The 22,093-nt window shown below is 39.6% G+C and overlaps 1 protein-coding gene across 1 annotated transcript; it reads left to right on the forward strand.

Moving 5' to 3' along the window:
• Positions 1-298: 298 nt before the first annotated feature.
• LOC124143485 lies at positions 299-21,203 on the forward strand. The gene is made up of 10 exons (XM_046512484.2): positions 299-463; positions 2,127-2,408; positions 3,852-4,019; positions 4,502-4,737; positions 5,470-5,646; positions 6,236-6,351; positions 8,052-8,112; positions 8,704-8,931; positions 9,497-9,626; positions 19,987-21,203. Exons 2-10 carry the CDS (start codon positions 2,137-2,139, stop codon positions 20,096-20,098), a joined length of 1,500 nt encoding a protein of 499 aa, XP_046368440.2. The 5' UTR covers positions 299-463; positions 2,127-2,136; the 3' UTR covers positions 20,099-21,203.
• The last annotated feature ends 890 nt before the right edge of the window (positions 21,204-22,093 follow it).

Raw genomic sequence — 22,093 nt, forward strand, 5'->3', positions numbered from 1 at the left:
TTAGTATGACATATACAACAAGTACTCCGATCTCTCCCCAAGATAACAGTATAACAAATCAACAAACACAGTCTAAATACACGGAGGGTCAACGCAAACTGAATGCATAAACAGATTTACCACAATATTTCAACTAATCTCACACAGCTAGTAATTCCAGTTATCATTGAACGTTCTATATAATAATAGTATAGTCACTTCACGCTCATGACGTCCGTTTATTCAGAATGATTCTGGGCCACTCAAATGAGCGACGGTCTAGCGATCGGCTTATTTTGTTTACAGTTGTCATTGACAACGACAGCCAATATGGCGGTGGCTATTTTCGGATCGGACCTCTTGTGCAAGGCATGGGTAGATTGCTGTGTTATGTACATGTAAACATTAGAGTATTACTTTCCTTGGTTTGTAATAGCGTCTATTCGGACAGGATGAGCAAAGTTTCCCACATCGACTGATTAAGGTAAGTGGTTGTCTAACAGAAGGTTTTGTCTGTGGCAGGGGGAGATTGGGTACATGAATGTATGCTGCGAAGGGGCGATTATTAATTATTAAGCGTGAATACTGACATCGATTTCTTTGCTCTATTCAGCACTGGCCTCATTTCCCAAAATGCGTACAGTTCCTTTTGCAGTGAAATCTCATTAGTCCGGAAACCCCGTATTCCGGACAAATCCTGTATTGAACGTCTATACATGAATATATTATGGGGAGTTACCAGGTAGTCTTAGTTTGTTTATCTGGAATTTCGTCTATACTCAGTTGCACTGGGAATTGATTTGACGAGATTCACGGGGTGTCTCTACTGCGATTCAGCGTCTGAAGATTAGCACTGCTCCCCAACTGATCAGTATTGCGCAATGATCACGTACCCATCCGTACACTTGTTGTCATAAAGCTCAAAACGAGTGATGCAAGTCGACAAATCAGTGGGCCGTGACATTAAATTTATTTACAGAACTTGTTTGGAACATCCCTTTCACAACACTTTTCTATTGTCTTCATAGCGGCAGGTCATCTCAAGGGTCGATATTCTGTAAAACATCGTTAATCGTGAGTAAACACGGGCAGTGTGGTCGTCTGAGGCTATGTGCATATTTGCGTCCCTAAGGCGTGACAGGACCCTTTGATTCGCCATAATAGGACTCTTTTTGAGCACGGTACCCGTGCTCGTGGGTTTCATTACAGGGGTAAACCTCTGGGACCTTATCACTTCGGGCTTTCCTCCCACATCAAGCTCACTCACTCACTCACTCACTCACTCACTCACTCACTCACTCACTCACTCACTCACTCACTCTTAACGATACCGTTCCAAGTTGATCGCCGGTTTAAAACATAATATAGACAGCACTGTCCCTTTGTGTATATGCAGGCGTTCCAAGCAGTTATGATCCGGACCCTGGTTTCTCCTGGACTGCAGGGGCTCCCTCTAATGAGCTTTCATTGCAGATTTAAAAGTTTTTGTTTTGTTAAAATGTTTGTATTGAATATCATATGACAAGGGTCGGGTTAGAGATGAGGTGAGATTTGATCAGTGACATATTTTGTGAAAGACTACACGTTTTATCCTTTTCGTTTGGAACTGTTATTTAACGAATGATTAAACACATTAAAATTATAAAAAGTAGTTTAACAGTGAGTTGCCGGAGCCAAATATCCTTCAAAATATTCAGGTTAGGTCAGGCATGATAATCAGGTACTTAAAGCGTTCACTCACCATGACACAGACCGAAGTTCGAATCCAAACGTTGTGTGAGTCCCATGCGTAATGGGGGCGGTCGGGTAGCCTAGTGGTTAAAGCGTTCGCTCGTCACGCCGAAGACCCGGGATCGATGCCCGACATGGGTACAATGTGTGAATCCCATTTCTGGTGTCCCCCCTCCTGATATTGCTGGAATATTGATAAAAGCGGAGTATACTCACTCACTAACTCCCATGCGTGGTGACCCTGGAATCTTGTTGAAGGCGACATGAAAACTCATTGACTCACTGACTAGCTCACTGACTGACTCTTACACTCACTCACTCACTCGTTATTTAATCATGAGTTATATCAATTTCCTAATTAATCAATCTAATAATTAATCTGTATTACTTCAATACTACAATTATTATCACTGAAGATCTATCCAAATGGAGCCAAAAGAAACGACAAGTCAGTCCGATGCATCTACCTCGGGGGCTGCCCCTGCCCCTGTCCCTGCCCCCGTCCTCCCCCAGGATGTCCAACACGGGGCAGGGGTCGAGGCCCCACCCACCTATGAAGAAGTCATGGGCTCAAATCAATCGTCCGTTATCGAAGGACAACCAGAGTTACCTCCCCTGGCTTACATCGACATCATGCCTCGCTTCCTCAACGCAGGGAACATGCGTGCGAACATTGCGCCAGTCTTCCAGAAGTTCAGGTATGATTTTTTTAAGCATGTGTCGGTTTTATAGTGCTAGCCCAGCCCGGTGTTATATAACATGCCGCTGTTTAACATGGATTCCCCACTCAAACACAGTGGTTGGCTGGTTGGTTTGTTGTTTAGCGCCGCACTCAGCAATATTCCAGCTATATGATGGCGGTCTGTAAATAATCGAGTCTGGACCAGACAATACAGTGATTAATATCATCAGCATCGATCCACGCAAATGGGATCGATGACATGCATCAACCAAGTCAGCGAGCCTGACCACCCAATCCCGTTTGTCGCCTTACGACAAGCATAGTCGCCTTTTGCGGCAAGCATGGGTTGCTGAAGACCTATTCTACCCCGGAATCTTCACGGGTACAAACACAGTGTACTGACTCCAAACCGACCAGTCCATGTTTAATTCCCATAATGCCAAGCGCCATGCAGAGTAACAACAAGTACCATGTTTTACCGTCTTTTGGTATGACGCGGCCGGGGACCGAACCCCCATCCACTAGACCACGGAGGCGACTATTGATGTGGAGCATGCACTGTGGTGTGTATAACGTATCTGATAACTTGCACTTATATTAAATAAAGTTCAATATACAGTTCAATAGAATGACATGATAATACTTGTTTGATCAATATCAATCAGTTCAACGTTTCAGGTAGAAAATGCTGATGGAAAGGTACGCACATGCCTTGCATCAGGTATTTCGGCAATCAAACCACGGAATGAAGCCTCTGATTTCAAAATCACCTAGCTATTATTGTTAATTGTAATGGACTCATTTAATGTTCATGTATAAAATCATATCATTCATACCATATTTTCAGTTTACTTATATAAAGCACTCATTGTAATTTACTTCTCCAGTGACACATATTGGCTATATGCAATATTTTCAGCCACAGGTACATATTGGCTATATGTAATATTTTCATTGACAAACGCACATTGATTGCATGCGATATTTTCATTGACAAACGCACATTGACTGCATGCGATATGTTCAGCGACAAGCACACATAGATTGTATGCAATACTTTCAGTGACAAGCACACATTAATTGCATGCAATATTTTCAGTGACAAGCACATATTGGCTATATGCAATATTTTCAGTGACAAGCACATATTGGCTATATGTAATATTTTCAGCCACAAGTACATATTGGCTATATGTAATATTTTCATTGACAAACGCACATTGATTGCATGCGATATTTTCAGTGACAAGCACACATTGATTGTATGCAACATTTTCAGTGACAAGCACACATTGATTGTATGCAATACTTTCAGTGACAAGCACACATTGATTGTATGCAATACTTTCAGTGACAAGCACACATTAATAGCATGCAATATTTTCAATGACAAGCACACATTGATAGTATGCAATATTTTCAGTGACAAGCACACATTGATAGTATGCAATATTTTCAGTGACATTATGCAAGGCGCAAATCTGTGGCTTCAGGCGAACCCTGGCCTGGAGTGTTGGAAGTGCGAGACTGTTGAGAGGAAGGTGGATAAGGGTCCTTATATAGACCTGGAGTCTATGAAAATTCACAAATCTACTTACGGCTTTAATGTCTACGTACTAGGACTGAGGTATGTCATACAAGTGTTTCATTGAATATTTCATGAATGACCAAAATTCCCTATTTTTAGTTATGTTCCCGTGTTTGTGTGCAACCGGTCTGAACATAGCATAAAGGTGACGCAGTTCCAGTACAGCAAGAACCCAGTCTATACGTAAAGTGCCACATTGATGCCCGTAAAACGTGTGCACGCTCTCGGAAAATAAGGTGTTTTGCTGTGGGGATCATTGATGAGTTGCCTCCATTAACTGCTAGGATCCACTTGGATCCAAATTTGAATATCAATTGGATTTCAATTTGCAATATGTTTTCATGCTAATAACGCCACTAAATACTAAATACTTCGGCCATTTACGTAATATCGCCCCAATTTCGAGTCACTTTCGCAATACTTTAACGGCACTAATGCGATAGGGAGAGGAACTATTGAAATATAGTGTAATACATAGAGTTTATATTCCAGGAAAAACCGTAACTCTTTGTTTTATTTAGAATGTGGTTAACTCGGAAGCAGAACAACTCACCTCCACAACAACTCGGACTTCAGAATGTTGTGCCTGCCACAAAGGAAGTGGAAATACAGGCATACCAGTACCATGACATGTGCCACAACCCCCAGATGTATTACCTTGCCCAAAGAAGGGTGACGGATGTCATCACAACGTTTGAAGGACTTGCTAGCACAATCGATACGTTAAATGAAGACCTGAAGAAGTCGCCGCTACAAGGTTGTCGTATTGCTCCTCCTGTTTTTACCTCTTACGCTTATTTTGTTGTTTCTGTTGTTCTGGTATCATCACTATCTGACAGTGATTCACGAGTGCATGCTTATGATATACAGTCAACTACGGTTATAACGAACTCGCTTATAACGAACTGACGGATATAACGAACTTACTTTTTGGTCCCGACTATTTGCTGTAGTTATGCTGTATATATGCTTATAACGAACTACGGTTATAACGAACTAAAATTAGAAGTCCCTTTGAGTTCGTTATAACCGAGGTTTACTGTAGTCAGAACCATACAATCGACTCTGCTTTTGGCAATAATTTCTTATGAATTCGGATAGGGTTTTGTCGTTTCTTTTTTTATTAATAATGTCGGTACAAAATGAGTTTCAACTGATATTATGCAATGTATAATTTCAGAAGTTCATATTGAAATGGCTCCCAGGAAACACCTTATTATGGTAGACTGACAAAGACATTGCAGCGTTTTCTCACGGTCAATGATAGTATCTAGCTGGTATCTTCAATCACTTCCAAGCTGTTATTTTGCCGGGATTTACCCGTCACAGTATCTATCCAACAGCCTACAAACTTAGAAACTATAACGCAAATCAAGCAGTGATCGCTTAGGTTTATATTACGATTTAACATAAAACGTATTCGCTGAATATGCTTTTAAGAATATCTTCATGATCATATTAGATGAATTAATAATATTTCTGATTTCAGGGTCAGTCCTAAACATCGAGACAGCAAACATAAAGTATTCAGGATTCGCTACCGACCGTGACCCAGAGAAGACAAGCTTTGTTGAACTTGGAGCAAACAGAATGGGAATGTTTAGACGAAATTGTCAGATTATCAGGATCTTCTATGTCCTCGGGGCGCCTAAATATGAAGAAATACGTACGTAGAGAATGACTGAAATAGATATTTGTTCCTTCCATATTTGAGATCAGTAAGATTATTTTGAGCGTACGTCGTCTAAGGTCTTAATGAATAATGTCACATGAAGAGTAGTTTTAAAGTCATGTGATGTAGAAGATGTGATAATTCATTGAAAAGTATTAATTCGCAGTAAAATAAAGTTTCTTGGGATCAGATATGATTCACGTTTTGCATGCGTGCCCCGGCACACGCATGCAAAACGTGAATCATATCTGATCCCAAGAACAGTTTTTTTGTTTTTTTTTGTTGTTTAACGCCGCACTCAGCAATATTCCAGCTATACGACGGCGGTCTGTAAATAATCGAGTCTGGACCAGACAATCCAGTGATTGACATCATGACCATCGATCCACGCAATTGGGATCGATGACATGCATCAACCAAGTCAGCGAGCCTGACCACCCGATCCCGTTCGTCGCCTTATACGACAAGTAATGTCGCCTTTTACGACAAGCATGGGTTGCTGAAGACATATTCTACCCCGGATCTTCTCGGGTCCCAAAGACAGTTTGTTATCTTAGTATGTGGATTGCTCGATTGATTACAGACATGCAAGACATCGTCCCAGAGATCGTCAGACAGTCTGGACTTGTTGGTAGTGCGGTATTTGAACCGTTCAGTGGAGCTATACTTAAGGCACAAATGTGGCTTCAACAACAATCAGTAAGTACAACTATATAACACCAAGACGAAATTACAAGTTGGTTCTGGTAGCTAACTGTCTGTAAAGAGTTCATATGTGGTCTTACCGACATACAGTAAACTACGGTTATAACGAACACGCTTATAACGAACTGACGGATGTAACGAACTAACTTTAAGTCCCGACTATTTGCTGTAGTTATGTTGTATATATGCTTATTACGAACTACGGTTATAACGAACTAAAAATAGTAGTCCCTTTGAGTTCGTTATAACCGTAGTTTACTGTATAGTGTCACTAGACTGGTACAGCGGCATTCCTTGCGCGGTGTTTATTCATGTATTACTTCTTTATCCCTGTGGGTTTATGGTTTGAGTTTGAGAGTGGCTTATAACGCTTTGTATTATCCCATTCATATCGGGCCGGTTACAACGAGTAAGTGAGTTAGTTTAGCTTAAAGGGAGTCTTGGCCCAGTATAATAGGCGGACCTTTGATGGAACTCATTAAAATCCCGCTTTATATGGCTGTTAATTCAAACTCTATTCATGTTGATCTATCCAACAGTTAAGATTACCCTAAATATATACAGACAGTGTCAGAGTTTGACGCAAGTCCCTTAGTACGTCCAGATCGAAACTGGAGATGAACAGACCGAGAAGCAGAGTCCCCCTTTAACACAGCTTTGAACAGTAATTCAGTTACATCAGCTTAATGTGGAAGGAAAGCCCGAAGTGATGCAGGCATTTGACGTTTACAACTTTGGTAAGCCCCCGAGCACGGGTATGATGCTGACATAAGCATAATTAGTGCGCATCTTGGATCATAGGTTTTGTGGCACTCCTAAGTTGACCAAATCTGAATTTATCGAATTGCGGTGCCGTTGACGACTGGGCCACAAGTCTAATACCTGCTTGACGCCACGAGCGGGCTTCACATGTTGGACCCCATGGCTGCCCACCCACGATGTCACCAAGGTGACATGACATATAGACCGATGTGCGCTTGCACACATGTTTTATAGGGGGCACGGGTGGCCCAGTTGTCTAAGGCGCCGCGATTGGCTGTGCATAGTTGCGTCCCTTGGGCACGCCAGAAACCTATGATTGTGGGTTCGAATCCCGGTTCGCCCCAATTATGTTTCTAGGTTTGTCAGCACCATACCCGTGCTCGTGGGTTTCACCGAAGTGGTAAACGTCTGAGACCTGCATCACTTCCGGCTTTCCTCCCACATTAAGCAGACACGCCGCGATATAACTGGAATACTTTTAACAGCGCCGTTAAACCCAACTCACTCACTCACACATGTTTTATGTTCCTGGGCGACTCAAGCTGTCATGCATCAGCCATATTTCGTGTCGGCTTATTGCCAATGTGAACGATGCAGCCGAGAATTAACGATCAACATGTGAAATAAGTAAATCTGTTTCTTTCTTTTAAAAAAAGTAAATGTGCACGTCATACCCTTATCTGACGAGCTGCTTGGCTAATACTTTGATTTTTTTATCATCAAAGAGTTCGTTTCTTACTGGTATTATATCACACTACAGGGTAATGTAAACTCAAATGTGAAAATACAATGTAGATATAATTAAAGATATTACAGAAGTTAGATTTTATCATTTAATGTGAATGTGTATCGTCCAGTGGGAAGGAATACGTGGAAAGATTTATTGGATAAATCACGTATATTCTTACTGTGTTAACTTTACAATTTGACAGGGAATAAAGGTTGTGAATATCGAGACCCGAGATGTACGCTCACACGAGAATATCGTGAAACGTAAGTAAGAAAGACAGTTAGTCACCACTACACACCCACCACGACCACCAATCAGAGAGAGAGAGAGAGAGAGAGAGAGATAGATAGAGAGAGAGAGAGAGAGAGAGAGAGAGAGAGAGAAAGAGGGAGGGAGAGAGGGGGACACATACTGACCAAATTTGACGCTCACAGACACACAGAGTCACAAACAGTCACACACAGACACATATAATAAGAATATTGCATGGTCGGTCCATCACGACATTGTTAACTAATTTGTTTACACACACGCTCTCTCTCTCTCTCACACACACACACACACACACACACACACACACACACACACACACACACACACACACACTCACACACACACACACACACACACACACACACACACACACACACACACACACACACACACACACACACACACACACACACAAACTCTAGAGTTGATCTAGACAAAAACTAAATTAGAAGAAAGTCAACGTATATTGCCAAACATTATTGTGTCAGATGACATCATGACCAAAACGTATTGATGAGCTACAACATGTGTCAATAGGTATATTCCATCTTCTTATTTCTTATCCCATAATTGCCTTTCAGTGGAAACAACCGTCAACTCCGACTCGACTGATGATTTCGATGGATCAATTTGGTCCTGTAAATACGTCAAGATGTTGCGCATCTTTTACGTGAAATCCCCGGAAATGACATCATACGCCTCCACCAAGCTGACGTCACGCCTCTTCCCTCCATTACGCCTCGGTGTTAAGACGTTCGAAACCATGTCCCAGACGATGGCCAGGATAGCAGCCTGGCATTCCGTCACGCGTAAGCTCTGTTTTTTAGGAGTGAGTGAGTGAGGCTGGGCTTAACACCGTTTTCAGCAATCCTATGTCGTGTGAACTTATGGAGTGACAGAGTTAGTATACAGACAGAAGTTTGCTGTTTAACGCAGCGATATTACAGCTATATGACGACGGCCTGAAAATTATCGAGTCTTAGCCCGACTTACTAGTGACTGATATTATGAGCATCGATCGTGGGATACGATGCCACGCTATCAACCAAGTCACCAAACTTGACAACCGATCAATTATGTCTTCTCTTGTCCACTTTACCGTAAAAGAGATTTAATGCAAAGCGAGATGCCTCGGCGATAAGATATGTGATGCCTTGGCATGAAGGGGTAGCCTGGTGGTTGAAGCGTTGGCTGGTCAAGCCGAAAACCTGTGTTCGAATCACCACATAGGATCAACGGGTGAATCGACGATTTAAGCATTTTGAAAATTCGAAATGTGTTGCTGCCATTAAAATATTTACATTTGGAGTTGCTATTCCCTATTCACAGGCCTGATCATACATCACTTACAACTAAATCATCGATATATTTCAGGTTTGCCCATATTTGGAGTAGAAACTGTGCACTACCCCTTTGTCGACAACAACAACATCGGGTTTAACCCTGAGAGGTCTGACTACTCCACGTCGAAACACACGGGCATGACACTGGTCACGGCAATCAGGTGAGTTGGAGGAATGTGCATCTCAGTCAGGGGTGTAACGATTGGTGGAACATTCGATGCCATCCGTTTGGGGCGTAAAGAAGTACATAACTACTCATGCATCTCAGTCAGGAGCGGTACGATTGATCGAACCATTGAAACATCTCAATTAGGAGTGTAACGATAGATCGAACTATTGAAGCATCTCAGGTAGGGTGTAACGATTGATCGAACTATTGAAGCATCTCAGTCAGTGGTGTAACGATTGATCGAACCATTGAAACATCTCCATTAGGTGTGTAACGATAGATCGAACTATTGAAACATCTCAGGTAGGGGTGTAACGATTGATCGAACTATTGAAGCATCTCAGTCAGTGGTGTAACGATTGATCGAACCATTGAAACATCTCCATCAGGAGTGTAACGATTGATCGAACTATAAAAGCATCTCAGTTAGGGGTGTAACGATTGATCGAACTATAGAAGCATCTCAGTCAGGGGTGTAACGATTGATGGAACTTTCGATGCCATTGATTTAGGACGTAACGAAGTACATAGCTACTCATGCATCTCGGTTACGGGTGTGACGATTGGTGGAACTATCGAACCATCTCAGTTACGGGTGGAACGACTGATCAAATTATCGATGTATCTATCGTGATGATACTACTGTTAATCCAGAATAAGTAGAACCAACCCACAAAACACTTTTGCGACAAGGAGTCGGTACACAAAATTTGGCCAAACATATTTGGACTGTTACATGTAGAGAGTGACTTAGTGAGATTGATTTTATGCCAGCTTTTAGCAATATTCCAGCACTATCACTGAGGGGAACACGAGCAATGTGCTTCAGACTTTGTTCCAATGTGGGGAATCGAACCCAGGCCTTCGACGTGACGAGCTTAGGCTTTAAGAACTAGTCTACCCCACCGCCCATTGGCAGATAGAGAAGGTGTGCGCATGCTGTGCACGTGTATGTCATGACGATGAAATTGACTACGCTCCCGTGGACATTCGTGTTGTTCACAGGACGATTAAGAGGTCAGTGTGACATGGACTATGTCATGGAGTCAACTGTCACTTCGTTGAGGTGTCAACCTTCACAATCATTTGATGAATGACATGACACTATTATTATTGCTCTCTTGGGTGACAATTATTCAAATTTTACAGAAAATGAATTCCTATCATTGTCGCGATAGATCTCAATTGGTGTTATATGTGCAAATTTGCTGTAACCGTTTTCAGATTAATTGGATACCTCACATCAGTATGTACCATCATAAGCTATTGAACTCGTAACCAGAACTCGTTGTTAGCCGCGACAGGGCACGCACATCGTACTACTTGTCGCGGACCACCCGCAATCCCTTTCTTCCCAATAGTACGCTCCAGGGGGTGGACCGCATACATTGTACTACGGGATTACTCCTTGTGTAAATTGTTTCATCATGTACATGTGAACCTCCTTATGGGGGGTCCCTTGTTAATATGACATTTTAGACCTGTTAAACATCATACCTCGTTTATCTGGAAATGTACAATGAAAAATGTTTGTTTGGAAAATGGTGAGTCTAAACTGTTTTGGAAGGTCTACAGTGTACCAGTGTCCGAAGTAATTCATTGTGGCTTTTGTATGAGTGAAAAGGAATCAAGTTATCCTTCAGAACAAAACGAAAGTACACACTATAAAAAACACGTCCCATTTTAATTCTGGAAACCCAAAAGTCCAGAAACTCTACGCTCTTTGCCCAGTCTCGGTTAAAGGTATTTACAAAATTAAACATGCCGTTTTCATGGGAACATACCAAGGAAGAAAAAATGAAAAAAAAATTGTTTAAAAACTCAATATTTAGACTATGTCGCCCATGGGCCTGCCCATGGGCGAAGTCTGGCCCATGGGTAGGCCCATGGGCAGGCCCATGGGCGAGAATATGTTCCTTTACTTAAAACTCATGTTTTTGTTTCGCAAATACATTTAATGTATTCATTCAAGTATCATGACACAAAATTTAACTCATTTTAACTTAATTCAACGACTTTATAGCGATATTGAAATACTTCGCCCATCGGCGAGAAAAAGGTTTGGCCCATGGGCGAGAATATGTTCCTTTACTTAAAACTCATGATTTTGTTTCGCAAATATATTAAATGTATTTATTGAAGTATCATGACACAAAATTTAACTCATTTTAACTTAATTCAACGATTTTATAGCGATATTGAAATATTTCGCCCACGGGCGAGAAAAAGGTTTGGCCCATGGGCGAGAATATGTTCCTTTACTTAAAACTCATGATTTTGTTTCGCAAATATATTAAATGTATTTATTGAAGTATCATGACACAAAATTTAACTCATTTTAACTTAATTCAACTATTTTATAGCGATATTGAAATATTTCGCCCATGGGCGAGAAAAAGGTTTGGCCCATGGGCAGGCCCATGGGTAGGCCCATGGGCAGGCCCATGGGCGAGTATATGTTCCTTTACTTAAAACTCATGATTTTGTTTCGCAAATACATTTAATGTATTTATTGAAGTATCATGACACAAAATTTAACTCATTTTAACTTAATTCAACTATTTTATAGCGATATTGAAATATTTCGCCCATCGGCGAGAAAAAGGTTTGGCCCATGGGCGAGAATATGTTCCTTTACTTAAAACTCATGATTTTGTTTCGCAAATACATTTAATGTATTCATTCAAGTACCATGACACAAAATTTAACTCATTTTAACTTAATTCAACGATTTTATAGCGATATTGAAATATTTCGACCATGGGCGAGAAAAAGGTTTTGCCCATGGGCAAGTATATGTTCCTTTACTTAAAACTCATGTTTTTGTTTCGCAAATACATTAAATGTATTTATTCAAGTATCATGACACAAAATTTAACTAATTTTTACTTAATTCAACTATTTTACGGCGTTATTAAAATATTTCGCCCATGTTTTCGTCAGTCCCTTTCAAGCATCAACTAACTGTTTGCAAAGTATATTGTATCATGTGAAATATACTTGATATTATATCATTACATTACTATTTAAAAAGGGCATTTGGTTGGATGTTTCCTTTAGTTCTACAAATTTCACCTGTTTTACATATTGTAGCGATCTTTAATGAACCCGGCCTTACCTCTCAAAACGTTTTGACAGTTTATCATACGAATTCATGTGCGTGTACACCAATTCATTGGAGTTATTTTCCACAACATTAAATTTTAGTTAGTTTCTATTTCATTTCCCATTTTATGTCCCGTTGATACATCACACTGGGCAATTACGTGACACTAGGTATGCAATATACAGGTACGCGTGCGCGTATTTTAATGAAAAAAACTATTCGTCTTTTATTGCATAACGTTTGGCTGAATATCTTACATTCTAACGAAATCTCGAAATAATTATTTAATTACATGCGGTTTCGAACTGACCAGTGGGAATTATGTCTCAATGCGATTGAGGAAAACGTGAGTGAATATTGTGACACTAAAGCAAGTTTTAACTGCATTGTCACTTTTGGTATGAAAATGGTAACAGTTCAGAAAAAAACAAACAGCCTTCTTATGATAATTCTGATTAGTACGTTGTATCTAATTACAGTGTCGGCCTTATTTACAGGTGATTCTACAATACCTGCTCTCGGTCAATTACGATCTACCACACCACGCGTGAATAAACAGTTATGCAGGTGTTGCTGTGGGCAAATACCTAGCCTGAAAATGTTTATTTTTTTTAGGATACATGTTTTACAAATGTTCGTTGATATGTGGATATATTAAGCACAAAGACAAAAAAATGTTTATGAAAGATGAATTAGTGCCTTGATATATTCATTGAGATGTGTATCATCGTTTAATGGGGTCATTCAATAAACGTATGTTTGGAGGAGATATCAAAGGAGCCGCCCAATATACACAGTGTCGTCCGGTGAACTACCACCCCACCCTGTCCATTAGAGTTATGTAATCGGTACACAAATATATTTGATGCGGTGTCAGTGCGGAAGGAGTTTGAATTACGTCCGCCACTTGCCACAGAAATCCTCAAAGTATAGAAACAATAAACAAGGTCAATCCGTACTAATTACCTAGTGACGCACGTAACAACGACTGTCAATAGGGAAAATGGTGAAAACAAATTGAAATAGATTTTAATAAAACATTATTGTACTAAAAAACTCGTAAAAGCGGTGCCTGAAATTGTTTGACCGTGTTGTGTGTGTTGTAAACTGACGAATAGCAAGTAATTGTCATGCTGTACGCATGGTTCCATATACAAATTCAGTTATACAACCGGTATGAAACTGAGAACTGAGATACCAAGTACAACCTGCATTCACACACGGAAGCAATATACTTGTGTGTATGCCCTCTCCTCTAAAAAATGTATCACTAAAGTATTTGCATTGTAATAAATATAGTAATGATAAAACTTGGTAATTTGGTAGGTCTCCGACAGATATGATTTTCAGTTTTTTTACACCTTTGATTGATACGGATTACGTACCTGTAGTCTAGTCACTGTCTCTAATGTTATCTGCTTGTTAGAAATTTCAAATGTCTTGTTATAGCACTGTTCCTAAAATACGGCAGTTTCCTATATCGGTTATAAATAGTTGATTCGTCTTGTCACGCAGTCATTTTTACTTGATCGAATGATTTCCACAAAAAATTACGGCAGAGAGTTTTGTATTTTATTATATTTTTAGAAGATTTTAGAAGATGCTTACATCACTGTATCTCAGAACGTAAAACTGATAACATTCAAACATGTAATTAGTACACAGTTAATTGTTACATATAATTTCCTGCATATTCCTTTTTGAACAAAAAGCCTACATGTATACTGATATCGGTGTCCACTGTTAAAAGGGTATCAGTGCAGTCAGCCATGGTAAATGGAGAGACAATAATAAGGTGATTAATTATAGTCTGTTGCAGAATATGCGGTATAAGTGTAGTCATTGATACATATACACATTACACATATACAGATGAAATACACGATATGATGCAGTGCAAGAACAAATTAAGATACGGTTTCTATTAAAAATAATTATACGATTTTGGATTTAATTAGCATGTTTAAATTTTCAGGCCAACACGGCTGAGATACAGCATCGGCATACTCAACTGCCGGTCGTAAGTTCATTGTTTGACTGAGCACACTCGTGTCGGGGTTGCGATATTTTCTTTTCTTTGTTGGCAGCCTGCCACCGGTCTGAATTTTGAGAAAGGTCTCAGCATGGGACTGTTAATTACTTCTTAATGATGTCTACAAGCTTACAAACTTGTAGATGTTTGGTGCGGTAAGGACCAAACTTTTTCAGCTCAGAGTGTTAGTGGTCCTGGAACCCATAGTGTCAAACAGGTTCTGCACAAAACGTCCATCAGATTCTACTGTTCAGCAACATTGTCACTGAATTTCAGAACTCTGGCATGATATAATAATCAAGGATTTCGAAGGTGAACGAGGGGAAAGGCAGACGCACGTGGATTTACCCTCAGGTTATTATTGTCTGGAGTTCACATTTTGGGGCATTTCATATACTAATTGAACAGAGTTCACCTGCACATGTCCACTTTAGTGATACAGACTGTAACCAAAAATGCAATGAGCCGTAGCTCTTAATCCCTTATAACAACGGTAACAACAACCCGGGTGAGGACACAGTAAGGTTAAACCGTGTCCAACAGACAATCTGAGGTGGCTATCTCCCATCAAGTCAGCTCTGTTTTTAAGCGCATAGTTATGTTTTTACATATTGAAATAAAAGGAATTTAAAAAATTATATTTAACAAACCTACACATTACCAAATACAAAACTTTATAACCCTTTCTAGACTTCGTTCCAATTAACCTGGATCATTCAACTCGCTCGCGAAGGTCGTATGCGACTTTAAAGTGAATACGTCTACAGTGTACAAGTAACTTTTAACTGTATCATATATACTCATGATAAGCAATTATTTTCGTTCCTAATTCGAATGAGCACATTCTGAGGCTAAATCTGCAAAACGACAGATAAAATATTTCTTTGTACAATGCAAACGATACAAACGTAGCGGCTGATAATAGAGACAATGATTTAATAATCTGCAATATATCAAGTGTTCTCGTTCAATCTATTGTCCATATTGAAGTGATTGTAAAGTTTCAAGGAGTACTAAAATGTTGTGGTATTATGAATGTATTTAGAATATGAATAGCGAAAAACAGTCACCATATCGGATGTACATGTAAAACTTGTCTTCCAACACCACGCTTGTGCCGAGGCCCATGGTCATAAAACTAATCGGTCCCATAAAAGGAGCAAATAGTTTCGCAGATACCTCTTGCTATGGTTCACTCCCAATTGTCAGACGACCTAATCATCAGTCAGACCAGTCAAGTGTGACCAGCGTACCTGCCTGGTTTTGGCTCCTAATTACTGAACTGGCCAATACTGTCATACTGTGGGCAGAGTAAGCGGCCTCGTTGAGTGATACAGACTAACCAGATTGTGTTTGTAAGTTGCGTTTAATCTGTGTCGGGTTGCAGTTGTTTTATTAGTCAAGACTAGGGGTAGTTTTTTCAATGAAACCTTTTAGCCGTTGAGTTTGTTTTGCATTCATTTCATTAAATACATTGTTAGGTAGAATAATAACACGTTATATGGATTAAACATCTCCCTAATCTGAGTATAATCTCACATGTACTCTAAGTACCGTACTTTATTACTTTGCGGAGACACTGAGTATAATTTTTTAGTTGGCATTGTATGCTGTCTGATGACTTTACACAAATCCCTGCATTCAATAGACCCGTGAGGATCTCCAACAAACCATTCTTGGCGTAAAAGGGCGACAGCGCTTGTCGTAAGAAGCGACAACCGGGATCGGGTGGTCAGGCTCGCTGACTTGGTTGATGCATGTCATCGTATCCCAATTGCGTGGATCGATGCACATGATGTCAATCACTGGATTGTCTGGTCCAGACTCGATTATTTACAGACCGCCGTCATACAGCTGAAATATTGCTAAGTGTGGCGTTATACAACTAACAAACAAACAAAACACAAAAAGAGAAAGTGTATGAGTACTAAAACTTGCAATAGATATGCGTACCCTACGTACACACATGAGTCCCATTCGACAGTCTACAACACACGAATAACTGTCAAACAAGTTTGGGTACCCCTTCTGTTCAGGCAAGTTATTTAGTTCGATAATTTTGTATTAAAATCCTTTTCAATTTGTTTTCATCCTTTTTCCGTATTCCGTGCATCTTATTGCTCATGTTTCCAAGTATTGTAAAACACTTTAATGTTTCTCCTTCTTAATCTAACGTTATAACATTTCCGGTCATTGCCATCATCTAATACACAAGAGATGATACCAAGACATATTTTATTCGGTTTTATGGTCTATGCGGTCTTACAATTGATTTTATTAGTCTTTAAATCTTATGTCTAGTAAATATTTTCACAAACAGGGCTGTTAACTGATATAAGGAATGTGACATCCAGTTGAGGACTGAATACGACGTACGTTAGTCTGGTAACGACATTTCTACAATTAATATTTTGAATAAGCCGTTAATACGCCAGTTGTGACAGGGATGATGGTATGGTAGATGTAGCAGACATATTGACAGTTGTTGTTACGCGAGTCACTAGGTTATTAGTACGGCATTGGCCTTGTTGATTGGTACTATACTTTCTGTGGCCACTGGCGGACGTAATTCAAACTCCTTCCACACTGACATCGCACCAAATATATTTGTGTACCGATTATATAACTCTTACTGACAGGGTAGGGTGGAAGTTCACGCGAAACGGACGACACTGTGTATATTGAGCGGCTCCTTTGATATCGCCTCACAACATACTTTTAATGAATGACCAATTAAACGATGATACACATCAGGATCGCGGAGAAAATACAAGCTTCGTTCGCGTTGAATATATATATCAAGGCACAAATTCATCTTTCATAAACTTTTTGTGTCTTGGTGCTTAATATATCCACATATCAACGAAAAAATGTAATACATGTATCCACAAAAATATACATGTACAGGCTAGGTATTTGCCCACAGCAACACCTGCATAACTGTTTATTCACGCGTGGTGTGGCAGATTGTAATTGACCGACAACAAGTGTTGTAGAATCACCTGTAAATAAGGCCGACACTGTAATTAGACACAACGTCCTAATGAGAATATGAGAATTATCATAAGAAGGCTGTTGTTTTTTCTGAACTGTTACCATTTTCATACCAAAAGTGACAATGCAGTTAAAAGTTGCTTTAGTGTCACAATATTCACTCACGTTTTCCTCAATCGCATTGAAACATAATTCCTACTGGTCAGTTCGACACTGCTTGTAATTAAATAATTATTTTGAGATTTCGTAAGATATTCAGCCAAACGTTATGCAATAAAAGACGAATAGTTTCTTTCCATTAAAATACGCGCACGCGTACCTGTCACGTAATTGCACAGTGTGATGTATCAACGGGTCATAAAATGGGAAATGAAATAGAAACTAACTAAAATTTAATGTTGTACACGCACATGAATTCGTATGATAAACTGCCAAAACGTTTTGAGAGATAAGGCCGGGTTCATTAAAGATGTTGGGTGCGGTTAGGACCAAACTTTTAGTGTTAGTGGTCCTGGAACCCATAGTGTCAAACAGGTTCTGCACAATACGTCCATCAGATTCTACTGTTCAGCAACATTGTCACTGAATTTCAGAACTCTGGCATGATATAATATTCAAGGATTTCGAAGGCAAAACCTTTTCTCGCCCATGGGCGAAATATTTCAATAAATCTGTAAAATAGTTGAATTAAGTTAAAATGAGTTAAATTTTGTGTCATGATACTTCAATAAATACATTTAATGTATTTGCGAAACAAAATCATGAGTTTTAAGTAAAGGAACATATTCTCGCCCATGGGCCAAACCTTTTTCTCGCCCATGGGCGAAATATTTCAATATCGCTATAAAATAGTTGAATTAAGTTAAAATGAGTTAAATGTTGTGTCATGATACTTCAATAAATACATTTAATATATTCGCGAAACAAAATCATGAGTTTTAAGTAAAGGAACATATTCTCGCCCATGGGCCTGCCCATGGGCCTACCCATGGGCCTGCCCATGGGCCAAACCTTTTTCTCGCCCATGGGCGAAATATTTCAATATCGCTATAAAATAGTTGAATTAAGTTAAAATGAGTTAAATTTTGTGTCATGATACTTCAATAAATACATTTAATGTATTTGCGAAACAAAATCATGAGTTTTAAGTAAAGGAACATATTCTCGCCCATGGGCCAAACCTTTTTCTCGCCGATGGGCGAAATATTTCAATATCGCTATAAAATAGTTGAATTAAGTTAAAATGAGTTAAATTTTGTGTCATGATACTTCAATAAATACATTTAATATATTCGCGAAACAAAATCATGAGTTTTAAGTAAAGGAACATATTCTCGCCCATGGGCCTGCCCATGGGCCAAACCTTTTTCTCGCCCATGGGCGAAATATTTCAATATCGCTATAAAATAGTTGAATTAAATTAAAATGAGTTAAATTTTGAGTCATGATACTTGAATGAATACATTAAATGTATTTGCGAAACAAAAACATGAGTTTTAAGTAAAGGAACATATTCTCGCCCATGGGCCTGCCCATGGGCCTACCCATGGGCCAGACTTCGCCCATGGGCAGGCCCATGGGCCACACTTCGCCCATGGGCAGGCCCATGGGCGACATAGTCTAAATATTGAGTTTTTAAACAATTTTTTTTTCATTTTTTCTTCCTTGGTATGTTCCCATAAAAACGGCATGTTTAATTTTGTAAATACCTTTAACCGAGACTGGGCAAAGAGCGTAGAGTTTCTGGACTTTTGGGTTTCCAGAATTAAAATGGGACGTGTTAAAATTGATTTTGACCAAAACAATACAAACGTTAACATGACGTTACCAGGCTGAAAACAATCTCCGAAACACTGCAAACTAAATGTCCAAGACACAACTATAGTATCCGCATAAAATACGTTACCATAAAAAATGTGTGTTTCATTTTTAGCTACCATCAAACAGGGATAAATACTTCCTTTAGCTTGACAGTTTAGGATGTGTATAAAGTCTGAAACTTGTAGGTTCGGACCTCTTGTGTCCATTATCCACCTTTTGGACAATTACTGTTAGCAGTCAATGTATATTTACCTGAATGAACATAACTCAATACATATGACTCGTTAATTCGAAAGATTTTTCATGCTAACGATTCCACAATACCAATGGGTTAGCGATGATTCATGACTACAAATGGTAATTTGAGAGTTATCTCCCTCTTCGTCCTTCATCATCCAGACTCTACTTTCCTACGTTTTATGAAGAGCCTCCTCGCCACCTGCTTCCCCCTACATTGGACTGGCTCACACAAGGTGAGGGTCGTGGGACACCAGTATGCAGCATATTATGATCCCCACTGTTTTCACTTTGGTCACGGATTTAAAGGCAAATCGGAGGATGGCTACAGTCGCCGAATTCGTGATCTCACATTTCTGCTGTGGAGGTCATATCAGGGTTTAAATATGTTTTTTTCATAATAAGGCATTTTTCTATGTTTTGTGCGAAATGACTGAGATGCTGACGAAACGGTGTTTAATTAAGTTAATGTAACTGCATTAATTCTGATTTTTTTATGTGAATGCCATTGAGAGTAACGGTCTCCTGTCTTGATGGTGGAGAACTGTAACATTCAGCGTACTTTGATTGTAAGATTTGGTGCCTTGGAACTATTGCGTGTGTGTTAGATTCAAAATGATAATTAATTATATTTTAAGATGACGAAAACAGTAGTGCTCTGATTTAAAGATTGTTTTTAAGGCTTGGCGGTCACCTGATCCATCCTTTTGCTTGTTTGTGCATATATAAAAACATAATCAATTCCAATGCACATACGCACATGACATTGTAACAGATGTGTTTTAAAATACACAGATTGAGGTCCTTACAGGGAAGTCTTGGCTCGTCAGTTCGAAGGGTCGAGTTTAATTCCCCACATGAATACTAAGCCCATTTCCCCGTGATGGATAGTTAATGCGGCGTAAAACTCTAAACACTCACTCAAATAAAAAGCGAAACTGTTTACTGTTGGAATAGCCGTTGGTGAAACAGTTTTGAGAAATATTCTGAGCAGATTATTTTAGGATAAATCATCTGAACTTTTTTTCAAATAAAAATGGTGATGATGAAAAGGGTACGAACTTTTGAGCTAGAGGGTACCAAAGTTCTTTATTTTATTATGTCAATACAATCTATACTACTCAGGAATGTAAGTATTTCGAACAGTACAAGTTAACCCGCTTTTTCTTTTTTAAGCTAAAATACACACTTACAGACGCATTTTTCTCAAACTAAACCATTATTTTTGTCAATCGTTCACGTATCCCGGCTGATTATTTGTTATTTCTTGTTACTGCTGACTTGCTTGGTGTTTTAGATAAAATTAATCTCTTATACATTATATTTATGTTTGAGAATATATATTTGTTGAAATATTGTTCAAAATAATAAAAATTCTACAACAATTTATTGCGATTATTGTCATGTGTGTGTACTGAATTGATTAACGAAAGGTCGTTCTGACGTGACCCGTAATGGGATGTCCTCAGACCTTTGTTAATCAATAGCGAGAACTAAAATCTGATTATAATGATTTTATTTTTTAAAGCAACAGCCGTGAATGATTGACATGCTTCTGGGAACATGAACCTGAGAACACTGTTGGCACGTTATTGTGTCTCGTTACCCGTGCAATCACTCGACTCCTACGCTGCACACTCTCGCGCCAGGGTCACGCTGTATATCACATCACGTTAGGAGTTATGCGGGTACAACAGTATAGAGCTTGTGTCCAGTTGGTTCAATTGAAGCAGGGCCGCCTCCGTGGTCTTGTGGTAGAGCGTCCGCCCGGAGAGCGGAAGGTCCGGGGTTCGAACCCCGGCCGCGTCATACCAAAAGACGGTACTTGTTGTTACTCTGTCTTGCGCTCGCCATGAAGGGGCTAAAACAAGGACTGGTCGGCTTGGCGTCAGTTAACTGTGTCTGAGTGGGGTATTCATGTTAAACTGCGGCATGGTATCTCAGTGAGCTAGCACTATAAATCGGCATCAGTCCGGAATAGTACAAGTAGCCACACACACGTACATGCACGTCGCTATATAAGTGTAATAATCATGGACGCGACGTTAAACCCCATTTCACCTCACCTCACCTCAATTGAAGCATTGCACGTGACGCAAGAGCAATATTTTGTTGCACATAATACTCATTCGCCCGATGAAGGAGCAAGAGGTAACTCTGAAACGTCGTGACAAAGAAGTTGCTATCGATACAAAAGTGTCATGTATTCATAATAAAACTCCTTCAAACTTGGTATACAGGCGGGACATTTCATATTCGAGGTCCTCAT

The sequence above is a fragment of the Haliotis rufescens genome, unplaced genomic scaffold (assembly GCF_023055435.1).
Source record: "Haliotis rufescens isolate VD_foot unplaced genomic scaffold, xgHalRufe1.0.p SCAF_8, whole genome shotgun sequence".
NCBI classification, from domain to species: Eukaryota; Metazoa; Mollusca; class Gastropoda; order Lepetellida; family Haliotidae; genus Haliotis; species Haliotis rufescens.

Coding starts and splice junctions, on each gene's coding strand:
- LOC124143485 (XM_046512484.2), top strand. CDS start 2,137: ATGGAGCCAAAAGAAACGACAAGTCAGTCCGATGCATCTACCTCGGGG. Junction 8,113..8,703: donor ACACGAGAATATCGTGAAAC/GTAAGTAAGAAA, acceptor ATTGCCTTTCAG/TGGAAACAACCGTCAACTCC. Junction 8,932..9,496: donor AGCCTGGCATTCCGTCACGC/GTAAGCTCTGTT, acceptor GATATATTTCAG/GTTTGCCCATATTTGGAGTA.